This window comes from Panthera leo, chromosome E2 (assembly GCF_018350215.1).
Source record: "Panthera leo isolate Ple1 chromosome E2, P.leo_Ple1_pat1.1, whole genome shotgun sequence".
Classification (NCBI taxonomy): Eukaryota; Metazoa; Chordata; class Mammalia; order Carnivora; family Felidae; genus Panthera; species Panthera leo.
The window spans coordinates 32,814,393-32,830,266 of NC_056693.1; the positions used below are offsets into that span (position 1 = coordinate 32,814,393).

The 15,874-nt window shown below is 52.5% G+C and overlaps 1 protein-coding gene across 1 annotated transcript in view; it reads left to right on the forward strand.

The window, feature by feature from the left end:
* Window positions 1-15,874, forward strand: part of SLC6A2 (solute carrier family 6 member 2) — a 46,886-nt gene that overhangs the window by 18,517 nt on the left and 12,495 nt on the right. Inside the window, exon 5 of the mRNA XM_042920024.1 lies at window positions 8,776-8,914. Within this exon, the coding sequence (XP_042775958.1) occupies window positions 8,776-8,914 (139 nt within the window). The remainder of the gene's footprint in view (window positions 1-8,775; window positions 8,915-15,874) is intronic.

Consider the following 15,874-nt stretch of genomic DNA (forward strand, 5'->3'; position numbering starts at 1 on the left):
CTTCAGAATGCAGCTTGTGTTGTGTTTTTCCCTCGGGCAGAGACAAGCCCCGTTTTAGCAATCGAGACACAAGTGTTCACAGATAAGCAGGAAGTCCTGTTACAGCTGTGGGGTGGGACAGGGAAATCTCACCAGGACCTCACTCGTGAGGCGTACGGGGTCTGGAGTAGGCTGTGACAAGCTCCTCTGTAAAAACCAGATAGCAAATATTTGAGGCCTTGAGGAGCATGTATGTCTCTCGCATATTCTGCTTTGTTTCATTTTATCCTTTCCAAAGACAAAGACCATTCTTAGCTCACAGGCTATGGCCTGGACTTTGCTTGGGGGCCACGGCTCGCCGACTCCTGGTCTAGAGCAGTGCTGCCCTGCGGTGATAGGAATGTTCTCTATCTGTGCAGCTCAAGAGGGGGCCACGTGTGGCCAGTGGAGCCATCGAAACATGGCCAGTGTGACTGAAGAGTTAAGTTTTTAAATTTTATTTAATCTTCATCAATTTACCTTTAAATAGCCACATATGGCCCGTGGCTACCACGTTGGATAGTTCTGGTCCAGAGGATGAGAAAAGACAGATTCATAAAAGACAAAATGCGAGGACCAGCTTCCTTCAGTGCTATGGATTCTCTACTCCAAGGCCCTGGGGATGCGTCCTGATTGTCTGGAGACTGGGCTTATCCTAGGCCAGTTTCCATCCCTTCCATCTCAGGGCAGGAGGGCCAAAGAGATACAGTTTGGTTAAAAGTGGCCTCTGGAGAGCCTTGTGCCTCCTGGGGCTTGGGAAATTAGGCGCTCAGGGCCTAGGAGCTGCCCTCAACGAGCCAGTGCCGAGAACTTGCCGGTCCCTGACCTGCATGTCCCCTCCACCATCTGTGTTTCCTGTGGGCTTCCAGCAGACATGTGCGAAATGACATAGGTGTGGGACTTGGAGGGGAGAGGGTCCAAAGTTGTCATCAAATGCAGATTGAAGCACATCTGAAACCCCTCGAGGACTGAGGCGTTGCCGTTGCTTAAAGCAAACATCCGTTTTGCATTAACAGTGTTATCCCTGTCTCCCTCCCCATCACGCACGTGTGTCCAGCTTTCTGCTGACTTCTTTGCATGTGTTATTTCAATTTAAGCCTCACCCCAGCCCCACGAGGTTTCTGTAACTACCCCCTGCCTCCCCAAGTGCACGCACGAGGAGGCTGTGAATATAAGCACTGCCCCAGGGCCCCAGGGCCCCACGGCCAGTACTGCACAGAGCCAAGATTTGGGCCCAGGCAGCTTGTGCTTATAGGACAATGGGCCCAGGCAGCTTGTGCTATAGGCCGTGAGTGAACACCTGCCCCTGCTTTGCCCCTGGGACCCTCCCTCTCCCCACCACAGCCCCTGCCTCGCCAGACAGTGACATCCAGAGCCTGCAGTCCTAACCTCTGGGTCGTATTGGATTCGACCCATTATAAATGGCCATGACTACTCAGAAACATTGCCACAGTCACAGCTAACCTTTGTCCGGCCTAGATTATGTCCCTGTCACTATGCACAGTGCCTTTTCACCCTGACCACCGTGGCCAGTCTAGAACTATCATCGTGTCACGAAGGAGGAAACGGGCGCAAGCAGGAAACGACTTGTCCAGGGTCATGTAGTTTAGAAGTGACATTTGGAATGGGTTTGAACCCAGGAAGTCTGGGTGGAAAAGCCAGGCTCCCAGCCCAGCGATTCAGAACCACCCAGAAACATACGGATGCCTGGACCCTGCACCCAGAGACGCCAATTTCATCGGTCTGGGTGCAGCCAGAACATGGGGGGTTTGGCTCCTCTGGTGCACCAGCTCCTCTGGTGATTCTACTGTTCAGCCGAGGGTGACAACCACTGTCTTGACCACTGTGCTCTTCGGTCTCAGACAGAGCAAGATTTTTCCTGCTTCAGGCTGACATCCCAGCAGTGTCCTGTTGTGGGGCCGTCTTCACTTTTATTTATTTATTTTTTTAATTTTTTTATGTTTTATTTATTTTTGTGAGAGAGACAGAGCGTGAGCAGGGGAGGGGCAGAGAGAGAGAGAGAGGGAGACACAGAATCCGAAGCAGGCTCCAGGCTCCGAGCCGTCTGCATAGAGCCCGACGCGGGGCTCGAACTCGTGAACCACGAGATCATGACCTGGGCCAAAATCAGACGCCCAACCGCCTGAGCCACCCAGGCGCCCCTCCTTCACTCTGCTTCTGAGGAGCGGGGCCTCAGAAAACCCCAGAACCTTTGGGGAGCTTGCGGATGGAAGTTTTAGGCCTCCTGACTTTATGAGTGTGGTTTTGGACCAGGAGGCGGCAAAGGAGCCGGGACAGAGGGTGCTGCCGATACGTGCTCTCCCCTTCATCATCTCGTGCTAGAGGAAAAAAACATGACTTTCCTTTCTGCTCTGGGCAACCCTTGTCCTTGTAAATTAAAACGGAAAACGATAGCGTTGGTCGTCTCTAGTCTAGTCATTATTTGGTTCCTCTTCTGACGTCCTCACGGCCGGCAGGTCTGCCCCGGCAGGAGAGAGAGAGGCCAGTTGGGTTTTGAGACGCGGGTCACTTCAGTTACAGCCCTGAACTCCCTCCCGGCTCAGATGTGAGCAGAATGTGGTGGACAAAGACACCGGTCTTCGTGCGGGACCTGGGGACTTGGGGCACGCGGCGGGGAGCGGCATCCGGGGCGTATTTCAGCAGCCCCGTGCTCCGCAGGGCTCGCCGCCTCCCCCATCCCCCACAAGCCTCACTGCACCATGAGCTGGGCACCCCGGATCTCTTTCCACCCAAGACCCGTTTCGTTTTCGGAGGTGGCGGGGTTGGAAATGACTCCTCCCTCGCAGATAAGAAGGTGGCGGGTCGGGTTTTCGGCAAGTGGCAGGGCTGGGATCCGAAGCCAGGTCGTCTGGATCAGGGCTCTCACCCCACACCCAGGCTTCTCCGGTCTTCCTCCTCCCGCCCGACAGAGTCTTGGGGCCGTGGGCCGGGGACCCGAGCGCAGGCGTCTCTGCAGGTAGACGGCAGCCCATTTCGCGCACCTCTTCCTCACCCTGAGCTTGCTGTCGTGTGCTTTGCAGTCCGTAAGTCATGAACTGTCAAGCGGATTTTTCTTAATGGCGCATAATGGCCCTGGTATCTAGGTGTTTCTGCTTTAAAAGAGTCACCCCCGTCTCAGTCTGGGGAGCCAGCAAGTGGGACCCCCGGTGCCAGCCCTGAGGAAGGCTAGGTCGTTTCTTCTCTTCCCTCAGAGCCCGCTGGCCAGGGTCATTGCCATCTTGTACTCATTTAGGCTGATGGATTGGAAAAACCATCCAAGGGAACAAAACCACTGTTCTCCCCAGGCTCTGGGCCTGAAGCCAGACAACCCGCAGCTAAAAGAAACCCTGACGCTCTCTGGAACTTTCCAAAGGGCACCCTTGGTGAACATGCTCCGGAGACAGAAAACTTCTACCCCCTGCCTGTTCCCGGTGGGACAGAGACGCTCCCTCCTCCCCGGCACCAACCCTCTGTGCTCAAATGTCAAGTAAGAAACTGAGCCCGTTTGGCCCGCGGACTTTGGAAAGCCTGGACCAGATACTTCCCGATGATTCATTTTCATTAAACTGCTGGAAGAGTCCAACAAACCCAAGTTACTTGTACTAAACCCCTGAGGCTCGGGGCCTGCTGGGGAGAGGCTGGGGTCACATTTCTTTTCCTGGGAATCAGCTCAGGAGTCTGGCCTTTACACTGGTGAACTCTCTAGACAAAGCCTGCGAGCCTGACCGTGGATTTCACACGCGCGTGGGGGCATTTCAGCCATCCGGTTGGACATGCACTCACGTCATTTTAGCAACTTTCAGGACAAGTACAGCTGGTCTGGTGCCTTTTTCTCATGCTTTTAATAGTCAAATTGGCCAAATGGTTATTGACACCATTCAATATTTGGCCCATGAAACAATGAGGAAGGAGAATTAAGAGTCAGGTGGGTTCAGGACCTGATTCTAGTTCTCTGTCAATTTTTGGATGCACCCACCTGCTTTCTGTCCTTTCCCTTCCCTTTCCTTGAGCTGTTTCTCCTCTCCCCACACCTACCCCCCCTCCTTCTCCCCTTCCTCTCCCTCCCCTCCCCGTCTCTCCTCCTCCCTGTCTCTCTCAGGACATAAGAGAGGAAACTAAGTCAGGACATGATTTTGAGTTGAGACCAGCAAGGGGAGAAGTTTGCCAGGCAGACAAATTGGGCCGGGAAGTGTGTTCTAGGTGGAAAGGAACAGGAAGTTCTAAGGCCCAGAGCAACCAGAGCCTCATATGCTTGAGAAGTGACAGTGGCTCGCTGGGGCCAGAAGCCCAAGGCAGGGTGTGGTAAGACAGGGGAGACGCTGGGCAGGGGACAATTATGAAAAGTCTCAGGTTCTGAAACGTTTATGTTTTTATCCTTTAGACCAGGATTTCCTAACCTCCGCACTTTTAGCATTATGGGCTGGGCAATTCTACATTGGGGCAGGGCTGTCCTGTGCATTTGGGATGTTCGGTGACATCTCTGGCCTCTGCCCATGAGATACGGGCAGCGTCTCCTCCACTCCAGATACGAGAGCCCAGACATTGCCAAACAGCCCTGGGGAGGCAGTGGGAGCCACTGTTCCAGGTGATAAGGAGCCCTGGAAGACTTAGGGGCAGGAGACTGACAGATTAGAAGGGCAGATCAGACAGATGGATTTAAGGGGCCGTGGCATGGGGAGATGGGGAGACTTCTATAGCAGCAAGGGAGAGAATGTGGGTCTGGCCTGGGACAGGGCAGCAAGGGTGGGGGGTGGTAGCAGGCCAGGAGGCGGGATTAGGACGGGCCAGACACTAAAACCGATTGCATGGGGGGGGAGGGTGCTGATGCTAGGTGAGTCCTTTAAAGCCATGACGTCTGGCCTGGGGGCCGCAGGGATAGGGGCCATCTGGGGAGGGGACATATGGGCCTTTGTGGACCACACAGCTCTGCCCATTCGTTCACACTTGCTCACTTCAGATAGATGCATGTGCCCGCCCACACCCCCTCTGTCCATCTCTCCTTCTGCCACACCTGTGCACCTCCTCTCAGCTCACCTGTCCTCCCGCACTCTGCAGAGAAAGCACCGGCCACCCCTCAGTGAACCCGCCAGCTGACTCCCTCGGACTAACCTAACTCCCCAGTCATTTTGGGGGCACTCCTTAGCTCCTTTGGGGACACTCCTGCTCCTGGAAGGCTGGGACTGGATCATGATCATTAGAGTTACCATTTGTTGAGCATTTCCTGAGTTCTAGGCATTGTCTACATTCTGGAATTTAATCCGCACGAGAGCATTTTGCTGAAAAGGAACAAGGCTCAACAGGGGGAAAGTCGACACCGGGTTTTGTCGCCCGCTACCCCGTAGGAGCTCCACGTGGCTTGTCTGCGGCCGTGTCACGGGCCCCCAACCCTCTCCGGCTCACAGAAGATGTGCAGAATGAGTTTGCGGAATCAGTGAGAGGGTTCGGGCCACCCCATCACTGGTGGCAGGGCCAGGGTGGGATCCCAGGTCTGTCTGATCCCAGTTCTGTTCCAGGTTCTTCTATTTGCTTTCACGTTCTTGCAAATAATAGACATCGGTCTTGAATGGATGAGTAAATGATCAAATGAGTGAATGAAACACGCCTCCACAAATTTAAATGGTGGTGGCCTCCACAGATTTAAACTCCTGCCCAAGGATAAGCTAACCGAGTTTCCAGACTCAGGGTACGGGTTTCCCCACCAGGGTAGCATCTTCCGGTGCCTCTGCTCCCAGCGAGTGCGGCCATCTATCTGCCTCTGATTCTGTGGGCTCCTCTGAGACCCAGGCGTCCAAACTATTCCAAGCCTGCATTTTTTAAGCTGCTCTGGAGCCTTTTCTTCCCCTTAGGCACAGAAAGCCAATTTTATTTTGCCAGGAAAGTAAAGCCAGTTTCTGGAAGACTCACGTTTCCTCTAAGGAAAACCTGTAACTCAGGTTTGTTGAGGGGGCCTGTTGTTCAAGGGGTCTCAGCTTTGGCTGCCCAGTAGAATCACCTGGAGAATTTAAAAGATGCTGGTGCCCAGGCCCGTTCCCCATGGGTTCTAATTCAGTTGGTTGAGAGGGGGGCCCAGACGTCAGTAATTGTCACAAAGCTTCTCTGTGTGATTTTTTTAAAGGTTTATTTATTTATTTTCAGAGAGAGAGAGAGAGCAAGAGAAAGAGAGGGAGTTCACGAGTGGGTGAGGGGCAGAGAGAGGAGAGACAGAATTCCAAGTGGGACTGGAACTCACAAACTGTGAGAACACGACCTGAGCCGAAATCAAGGGTCTGGATGCTTAACCGACTGAGCCCCCCAGGGGCCCCTCTGCGTGATTCTCATGAGCAGGTTGAGAACCCTGTTTTGTTGATGGGCCTGCAGGTTACATTCTCTGTACCTCGTATTTCTCTTCTGGAGGGAGGGAGGGAGTGAGGAGAAAAAGGAGGGAACGGAAGAGGGGTGAGGAGGGGTGGGAGAGAGAGAGAGAGAGAGAGAGAGATACAGACAGGCAGAGAGATGGTCGACTACAGCCGGTTTATCCACTGTGGGCGTGTGAACTTTTGCCTTTAGTGTGACCTTCTTTTGCGTGAAGGCACCACTGTGGGGAAGGACGGATGGCGAAGCTGCCTCTGGCCTGTATCGCTGGTGTGCGCGTATCAATCAGCCACTTTCTGAAAGGACCGCTGGCCGAGAGCAAAAGGCCCTGCAGGACGAGACAAAGGGAAATTAGGTTCCCGCGTGGAAAGTGGCTGGTAGCCCTGGACGGTGTCAAAGGGTGAGGACTCCCCCAGGTCGGAGGAGGAGCTGCTGAGAGGTGGAATGAGGCCGCGGGGGAGGCTGACCCTCTGTCCTTCCCGGGTCCTCTTGCTTTAGAAGGTGGATTATTGAATTTAGCAAGTGAGGTGGTGAGCACGTGTCCCTGATCCAACAGTCTGCTCTGAGCTAACCAGGCCTGAGTGCCAGGCCCAGGCTTAGCACTGCAGACCCGGGACCCAGGATGGCTCATCCACCCTCTCACCCTGGGAGAACCTTGCATGCGGTCAGCCCTAACGCCTCAGGGGCAGGCATGGCCTGGGGAATGAGCCAGGAGCCGCAGGAACTGGGAGGGTTGAAAGGCCCGTGCCGGGGGTGATCACGGAGGCCTCCCAGAAGAGGTGACATTGGGGCTGGGCCTTGAAGGGTGTTGACAGTTTGCAGCCTCTGAGTGTGGAGTGCTGTGGAGGGCAGGCAGGGACCAGTTCTGGGTGCCCCTGAAGCTCCCTCCGCTCCCGATGCTTGTCACACTTTATTGGGACTGTGCATTCAATGCTGCCTCGGTTGCTACACTGTAAGCCCCCCACACCAGGCACCAGGTGCAAGGAGTCCGCACTGTGCTGCTGAGGCCCGGGATGAGGCTGTTTACAGCAGGCACTCACTAAGGAATGAATGACCGGGGTGCAGATGGCTCTGCCTTACCAAGCTGTTCCCTCTTCCACAGGAACAATTCTGCTTTCTTTGTCTTCCCCGGTCTGCGGTTTCATCGGTTGGTCTTCCTGGACGTTTGGTTAGACCCTAATGACGTTGATTAGCCGTGAGCAGCCGGTCATTTTGCGTGCGATTCTGTTTACCGTTTCTTCACCGTAGATTGTGTGAGAGACCCCGCCCTTCTCAAACCTCATCTGTGTTTTATTTGTTTTCCTTACTCTAACCCCGCTATTCTCAAACCTCATTTGTATTTTATTTGTTTTCCTTACTCTAAAATAGGATATGCCATATTGTAGGGGAGTGCGTGTCAGTAAGGGACGGTTCCAGAATGTCACAAGCTGAACACAGCCATGTTCCCAAGCACCCAGACACATAACTGACCGGCGTCCCAGAAACTCCTCCTGTGTCCCCTCCCGTTCAGTACCCGCATCCCCACCCTGGCTGCACCCTTCCTGACTTCTAACACCTTAGGTTACTTTGGCCCGTTATAGTTTGTGCGAGCGGAATCAGACAGAAAGTCCTGACTTCCTCAGGTTCGGCGTCCACTTCTTTCTCGTAGGATTGTACGTGAGGGGCCCATCCACAGAGAGCCGGTGGTTTTGTAATATTCCATTTTATGAACATATCATGATTGATCCGTGCTGCTATTGATGGATATATGAGTATTCTCCAATTTGAGATTATTGTGATTAATGCTGCTGGGAACATTCTAGAACATGTGATTTGGTGAACATACGTACACATGTCTACTGAGTGAATACCCAGGAGTGGACTTGCTAGGGCGCGGGATATGCACGCCTTTAGCTCTTAGATGAGAAACGTTTATTGTCATCTCAGTTTCTGGACCAAGGGATTCGTAAACTCAGCAACATGAAAACTTTGGACTGGACAATTCTTTGTTGTCGGAGGCCGTCCTGCCCGTGAAAGGACGTGAAGGCTGTCCCGTGCGTTGTAGGATGTCCCTGGCCACTATCCTCCAGATGCGAGTAGCACAGCCTCCGGACTTTTCCTGTTATTTCCATCTTCTCTCCAGGGCCAGGCATGCAGGTGGCACTCAAGAGATTTTTGTCACACTGAAAATTTTTGTTGTTGCTTACGAAAGACAGCCTGGAGTGGGAAGACCCCCCAGATGGTTTCCTGGCCCAGGGCAGGATGGCGTCGAGCAGGCCCAAACGATGCAGGGCAGGGGCCAGGGGTGGGGCGGCCCAAGGCCGGCTTCCGTCAATGTGTGCTTTCGGGGGCCGGCCTGTGGTCAAGGCCTCGGTCACCCTGTGTGACGACACCGTCTTCCCTGGTCCCCTCTCCTCCTCCGGGCAGGCGTGGCGTCCTGCACCTTCATGAGAGCGGCGGGATCCACGACATCGGCCTGCCCCAGTGGCAGCTCTTGCTGTGTCTGATGGTCGTCGTCGTCATCCTGTTTTTTAGCCTCTGGAAAGGAGTGAAGACATCAGGAAAGGTAATACCTTTCTCTTTCAGTTCGGAGGTTGGCCGGAAAACAACAATTATTTTCTAGCTATAATTAGCTGGTTGGGAAAAAGAAAAGGCGGACGTAGAAGGACAGAGCCTGGGTCTGCCCCCACCCCAGCTCTGCCGCTGGCTAACCGGGAGACCCCAGACAAGTCCCTCCCCTTCCCCAAGCCCAAGGCTCCCCAGCAGTAGGGTGGGGGGGTGCATCAGGGCTCCCACATTCAAGCCAAAGCTCCCCGATAGCAGAGACCAGGGAATGGGACACCACAAGGGGCTCAGAAAAGGCCTAAAGCAACCTATTGACGTGTGACTGATAAATCATGAATTCTGGCCCCAAACTTGATGCAAACTTGCATCCTTCCCTGGAACATAACCATTTCCTTCACTGTAAAAATCGGTGTGTGTAGTCTGGCACAGTGCTGAGTGCCCACAGGGGTCTAGGTTTCCTGGGGAGAGGGGCACAGGGTAAAATGACGTAGGAGGGCCACGGGAGTTGGCGTTTTGTCCTGGGTGACCCTTCCTCCTGTCCCCTGTATTCAGTTCCTCGGGGTGGAGTGTATCTGCTTCATGATCCATGTTGATTCTGAGCCTGGGGAGCATCATGAGAACAACAACCCCGTTTGGGCCCCGTGGGGTCCACGTGGAACTTCACTGTACCAAAGAGGCTGTAGTTGAAAAACGCCCTTTCCCACGTTTTGATTGGCAATTGCTGTGTAACAACACACCCCAAGATGCCGTGATGTACAGTAACCATTTTGTTATGTCTCATGACCCCGTCGGTTGACTGAGATCAGTTCGGTGGGTCTGCTGTCCCACGTGATATTGCCTGGCTGCATATCTGGGGGTTCGGCTGAGCTGGAGCGTCCAAGATGGCGCGTGCTCATGGACGGCAGTTGGTACTGGCTGGGAGCCCAGCTGGAGCCGTCAACCAGAGCATCTTGGGCTGTTTCCACGTAGCCTCTCCAAGCGGTCTGGGCTCCTGACAGCATGGCACCGAGTTCCAAGAGCAAGTTCCAAGCAGACAAGCCCCAATGTGCAAGTAGCTCTTCCAGCCTCTGCTTGCATCATGCTTGCCGTTGGCCCGGTAGCCAAGATAAGTGCTGTGGGAAAGCCCAGCATCAGTAACGGAGGGGACTGACACCGGTGTGGGTTCACTGGGGGTCACGAGGCAGCAATCTACCATAATCAGGCAGGTGGGGATTGGTGAGAAGCTTCGTTAGGCGAGTGATATGGAAAGTGGCGTGCATCAGGGTATTCCTGAGTCCTTGGTATCCTAGAGTCCTTGGTATCCCTGGTATTCCTAGAGTCCTTGGTAATGCCATTGAGAGCAGAGATAATGACAGGGGTCCAGCAGCCAGTGGGAATGAAATCTGTCAAGAAAGGCTTGACGTGGAGCTTTCTATCAGCATGTTAGAGACCCAGTGTCTGCCCCAAGGAGGAACCCAAATAAAATGCGGACCGGAGCTGGGAGCAATTCCGAGGTAGGGCAAAACCAGGCTAGGACCACTACCATCCCAACACCCGGCACACAGTAGGTCTTCAATAAATACTAATTGAAGGATTCGTGAGCAAAGGAGGTTAAGTAGGCAGAAAGAAAGAAAGGTGGGTGGATAAATAAGTTGGGGAGTCTCATGAAGTGTTCTTTCGAATTCAGCACAACTTACTAAGCATTTATGAACACCTACTATGTGCCAGGCTTGATGCTAGTGATGCAAGAATAGACCAGACAGATTCCTTCTCCAGGTGCTTATGGTCTTATGTGTGTTACGGACAGACATAGGTCAACCAGTCCCACTAGTTTCTTGAGTCTTCATCCAGAGACATATGTGTGTCCCCTCTAAATAAACAGTGACGGTCGCAAACTGTGCACGCTATTCTATGTCCTGGTTTTTTGTTTGTTTGTTTGCTTTTGCTTTTTGTCTTTTTTACTGTACCGTGGAGATACCTTCACATCCGGGAGTCAAGATGCATTTTAGTTGAAATACAAACTGGATTTTTCAGCTGTCCTTATATCGATTTAGCAGGTCACCACGGTTTTTTAACAAGAAAATGGCCTAGATCGTAACAGAGTGCATTGCACGTAGTAAAGGAAGAGCTGGCTGGCTTGCAGAATTTGGATTTCAGCCCTAGCGATCCACACATTGGTGTGGATTTCGTCTCGGTGTTCAAGATTTTTTCTTACCATGAGTGGTCAAAAAAGTGAGAGATGCTGCATCAAAATGAGCTCTTGGAACCTGACAGGGGCCGTAAAGACCACGAGAAAGTGACATTTGGCCCAGGTCTCTAAGGACAGGAGCAGGTAGGGATGGGACAGAGGGAAGGGGTTTTCAGTGGAAGGAACTGCCTGAGTAAAGCCACAGAGGCGCGGAAGCCCGGGCCAGCCTTGTCCAGCCTCTCTGCACCTTTCCTGGGTATCAGGAGAAGGGCTCTCCCGGCCTCTGCGGGTGGCAGAATTGCAAGATGCATGATCTTTCCCACTGCTTCTGGCCTGAGCCTGAGGCCACCACAGCCTCTAACATTGCATCCCAAGGTTAAGTGCCCGACAGCCATCGCCGAAGTTGGTACAGCCGGCCCCACCTAGGGTAGCACTTGCTGGGAGCAGAGTGTGAGTTGTCTGCAGGGAGCCGGATGGTAAGAAAGAGCACAGCTGAGCCCGCTCGGTTCCTCCGCACCTCCTTTAAGGAGGTAAGCCCTCCCCTTCAGAGTGTAATGAGTTGGGGCGGGGAGGGGGGGATATTGCCCTAGGGAAACCCTCCACCCCACATTTTGCGTAAATCCCCCCAGCGTTCTGGCCTCTGGTGGCTGAAAGGGAAAAGGCCCCTGGCAGTCCGTGGGGAGGGAGCTTTCCAGAATGGGAAGCTTCACTCAGGACGTTCCTGTGCCCCGTCTTGAATTGCTTTTATAAACTAGCTCATGAGAAAATCAAGAGCATTGCGTGTATCTGCCCCGACTACATCTGGAACGGGACGGAGCTGTTCTTAGCAGGCTTCCACAGCCACAGAGATGGCCCAAAATGAGTTGCAAATGTTCACACTTCCTGTCTTGGCAAGTGAAGGCTCTGTGTCTCAGCTATGATGGTGGGGGGCAGGGCACGGTCTGAATCAGGGAGAGGGCCTGCCCCAGATCACACACACACTGACCTTGGCCCATTGACCAGCTCGGGGTAGAGGGCAGAGGTTTGAGTGGGGAGTTGGCCCCCAGGGAGTCACTCTGGAAGCACGGGCACTGTTGTTGGCAATCCTGGAGTCCTGCCTGCCCCCCCCCCCCGCCCCCCATCTCATGAGTCCTTAGTTGAACTGACTCTTAAACCATAATCCCACTCACCGAGCCCCCTAAATGTCAGACCAGAAGGCACCTTCAGGCCATCTACTCCAACCTGCTTGGACACACGGGGAAGCTGAGGCCTGGAGGGGGACAGGATTTCACCGCAGTCTCTCGCGTGGCTAAGACTTGATCCTGGGTCCCATGTATCCACTGGAGTGAGTGACCGACAACATAGCTTTGTGGCCAGACCACCTGGGTTGGAGTCCGGGCGCCATCGTTTCCTGCTGGGTGACCCTGGAATTAATGCTGCTCTCTACTGATATACTTGTGCCAACCTCCAGGGCCACTGGGAGGATGGAGGAGAGGTCCTTGGTACCACGCTGGCAGATGGAAATTGATCAATAAATGATCTTCATCCTGCCTTTGTCTCCTTCCCCAGCACCCCTTCCAGTGCTCTTTCCCCACCTCAGAGGACTAAAGGCTCCGTAGACTCTGTGTGCATTGGAGGGAGGCGCGGGCTCGGGCTCCCACCTGCTCTGTTTACATATTGTACTAAGTGTTCAGACATCTTGGGCTCCCCTAGGCCTGGAGATAAATCAACACAACAGAACTGGCTGGGCGTGGCCACCATGCACTGCCCACTGGACTGCCAGGCTATGGGCTGTTTGGGTGGACGGGAAGAGACAGAACACCTCTCAAATTCTGGCAAAGTGTGGTGGGGTTGGGGAGAAAACTGGAGCGATTAATAAAAAGCCACCCGAGTTTTAGAATTTTTATTTTTAAGAATTTTTAAATTTTTAATATTTCTTTTTGAGAGAAAGAGAGGGACGGGGGGAGTGGAGAGGGGTAGGGAGAGAGGGAGACACAGAATCCAAAGCAGGCGGTAAGCTCTGAGCTGTCAGCACAGAGCCTGACTCCGGGCTCGAACTCACGAATCACGAGATCATAACCTGAGCTGAAGTTGGATGCTTAACCAACCGAGCCACCCAGGCATCCTGAGTTTTAGAATTTTTAAGTAGAAAGGTCATTTTGTTACTTGGAAGTTTCAGTCATGATTTTTTTAAGTTTACTTATTTATTTTGAGAGAGAGGGAGAGAGAGAGAAAGCAAGAGCTAGAGAGGGGCAGAGAGAGGGAGAGAGAGAATCCCAAGCAGGCTCCGTGCTGCCAGTGAGGATACCAATGCGGGGCTCAAACCCCCAAACCGTGGGATCACGACCTGAGCCAAAACCAAGAGCTGGACGCTTAGCCAACTGAGCTACCCAGGCACCTGCCCCTCTGGTCATTATTCTACCCAAGTCTTCCCGCTAATGGTTCAATACAAGCTGTTCCTCGCTTGCTTTAGTGACTCGACTGGACCCAGTATAATGGAGAATATCATTTGCATAGGAGCAATGAATGTGCTACAATTTTTATACCCTGGTGTTTTCTCATGTAACATCAGTACATACTCCTCACCGCACGAACCTTGTAGGTCTTCATTATTAGTGCAACTGTCCCGAAAGCCCAGTTCGGAGGGTCACACATTCGGAATCAGTAGAGGCTAAATCAGTGCAGTGTTGTGGTGACAAAGCACGGACATTTCTCATCTCTGTGTTAGAGTAGACTTCAGTGGTGACCCCGAGCAGTGCTTCTCAACCTTTAGTGCCCATAAGAATCACAGGGAGGGCTTGTCAAAACCCAGATTTCTGGGTGTCTCCTTGAGAGTCTGACTCCGTGAGGGTGGGATGGGAGTTTGCATTTATGACAAGTTCCCAGGCAATGCTGATGTCTGTGGTTCATGGGCCTCCCCTTGATGTAGGCAATCCTTTGCCCCATGCCTGGATCTCTGGCAAGATTTTCACACCTTCAATAACAGGGACCGTGCCGTCTCCCTGGGAAGCTCATTCTCTCTTTAGAGAGATCCAGTCATTAGAAAGTTCTTCCTTTTATAGAGCGAAGATCTTCGTTGTGATTATCAACCATTGGTTTGAGTTTGGCAGCCTGGAGCCAGACAAATTCTAGCCCCTATGCGTAGAACCACAAGGTGGGTGAGAAGCTGGATTTGAGGCAGTGGAAAGCAGTGGCCTCCCTTGGGGACTGAGGACACTTGGCCCAAACAATGGGCTGCTTGTCTGTCTTTTCATCTCCTGGTCCCAGATGGACCAAGTCTGGCTTCTTGTGGCCAGAGATGCACTGCCAGTTAAAATTTGGAGAGCAGAGATGACAGAGCTCAGGGTACAGACTGGGCACATGTTAGTATGAGCTCGCAGTCGGCCAAGGATCTTTTCACACAAGATTTTAGGCAGCTGAACTCACTACCACCTTCCATTCTGAGAACTTTCAATAAGACTCAGATGGTTTCGCTTTGAATACATATGCATGGACAAGAGAAGTTCCCCTTTCTTGATGCTTGACTGCAGTCAGGGTTACAGCTCAGTCATGTCCCCATGGTCCTTGTGTCCTGATAGGTTCCAAATTAAATCCATGTTGGAGCCTCAGACATGACGAATGAGTGCTGCCTGCACATCCCCTGGGAGGTGCCTTGGAGTCAGACCCAAGGACATTTTTTGATGCGTGGAGTATGGTCTCACCTGGCCTGCAGCTGTGGACGTGAAGTGTAGGGGAACACAGCAGTTAGGACCAACGCAAGGATGTGTGAGGGCTCCTCCTGTGCCTGTCACCAAGGAGTTAGACCCATTTGTTCCAGTTTAGGGGAATAAATCCAGGATTAATGCGGAGCCACCCAGATGCAATGGTTTCACTTTCCAAGGCATGTCTCCCTCCTTATTTGTTTCTTGCAATTTGTCCTCTTTTGAAAGAGAACGGAGACCTAAATCCTATATCCACAAAGACCACCACCCCCCCCATAGAATCAGGGAACAATGGAGGAACGGCTGGATAACATGAAACAAGATGCTGATTCCTCTTCTGGTTCCCTCAGAAGACATGACCAACCACTGATGCGTTTAGTTATTCCCTGCTCAGTTGCTCGTTCATTCACTTGCTCCTTCTTTCATTTGTTCTTTGACTAACTCGGTCATCCGCTGACCCTCAGAATTATCACTGACTCACTCATCCATCTACTCACCCATATGCTGAATAATTCACTTACCTAACCACACATCTACCACTCAACTGTCTACCCAACTATATATCCAACCATCCACCCATCCAATCATTCATCTATACAACTGCCCAATCATCCATCCATCCATCCACCCATCCAATCATTCATCTGTACCACTGTCCAGTCATCCATCCATCTATCCAACAAATGTTTTTTTAAGCATTCATGTATGCCATGTGCTGGGGGTACAAACTTGAAAAATATAGGGATTTTGCTTCCAAGGAGCTCCTGGCCTAACAGGAAAGACAGACAGAGAGGATAAATCCCAGTCCTTCAATGTCGGTATGGAAAACAGAATTTTGTTTTTCATATCTCAGTTTTTGGGTTGAGCCAATTATCTTTCTAGGCCAGCAAAGAACTTAACCTGTGGTCATGTTTCAGGGCTTCCATATTCTCCCCAGGAGTGTGTGAAGATTCTGGGGACTGCATAGTGCCAGGGCTTGGGGAGGAGGGACTCTCTGGTGTCATGTGTCCTCTTTTGTTTCAGCTGGGTCTTCTTGGGTCCTGCCTAACCCAGCCCTGAGCACATTTCACAGTCTTCTTTCTCTAAGGCTCTCCATGGCTGCACCTGCCTATGG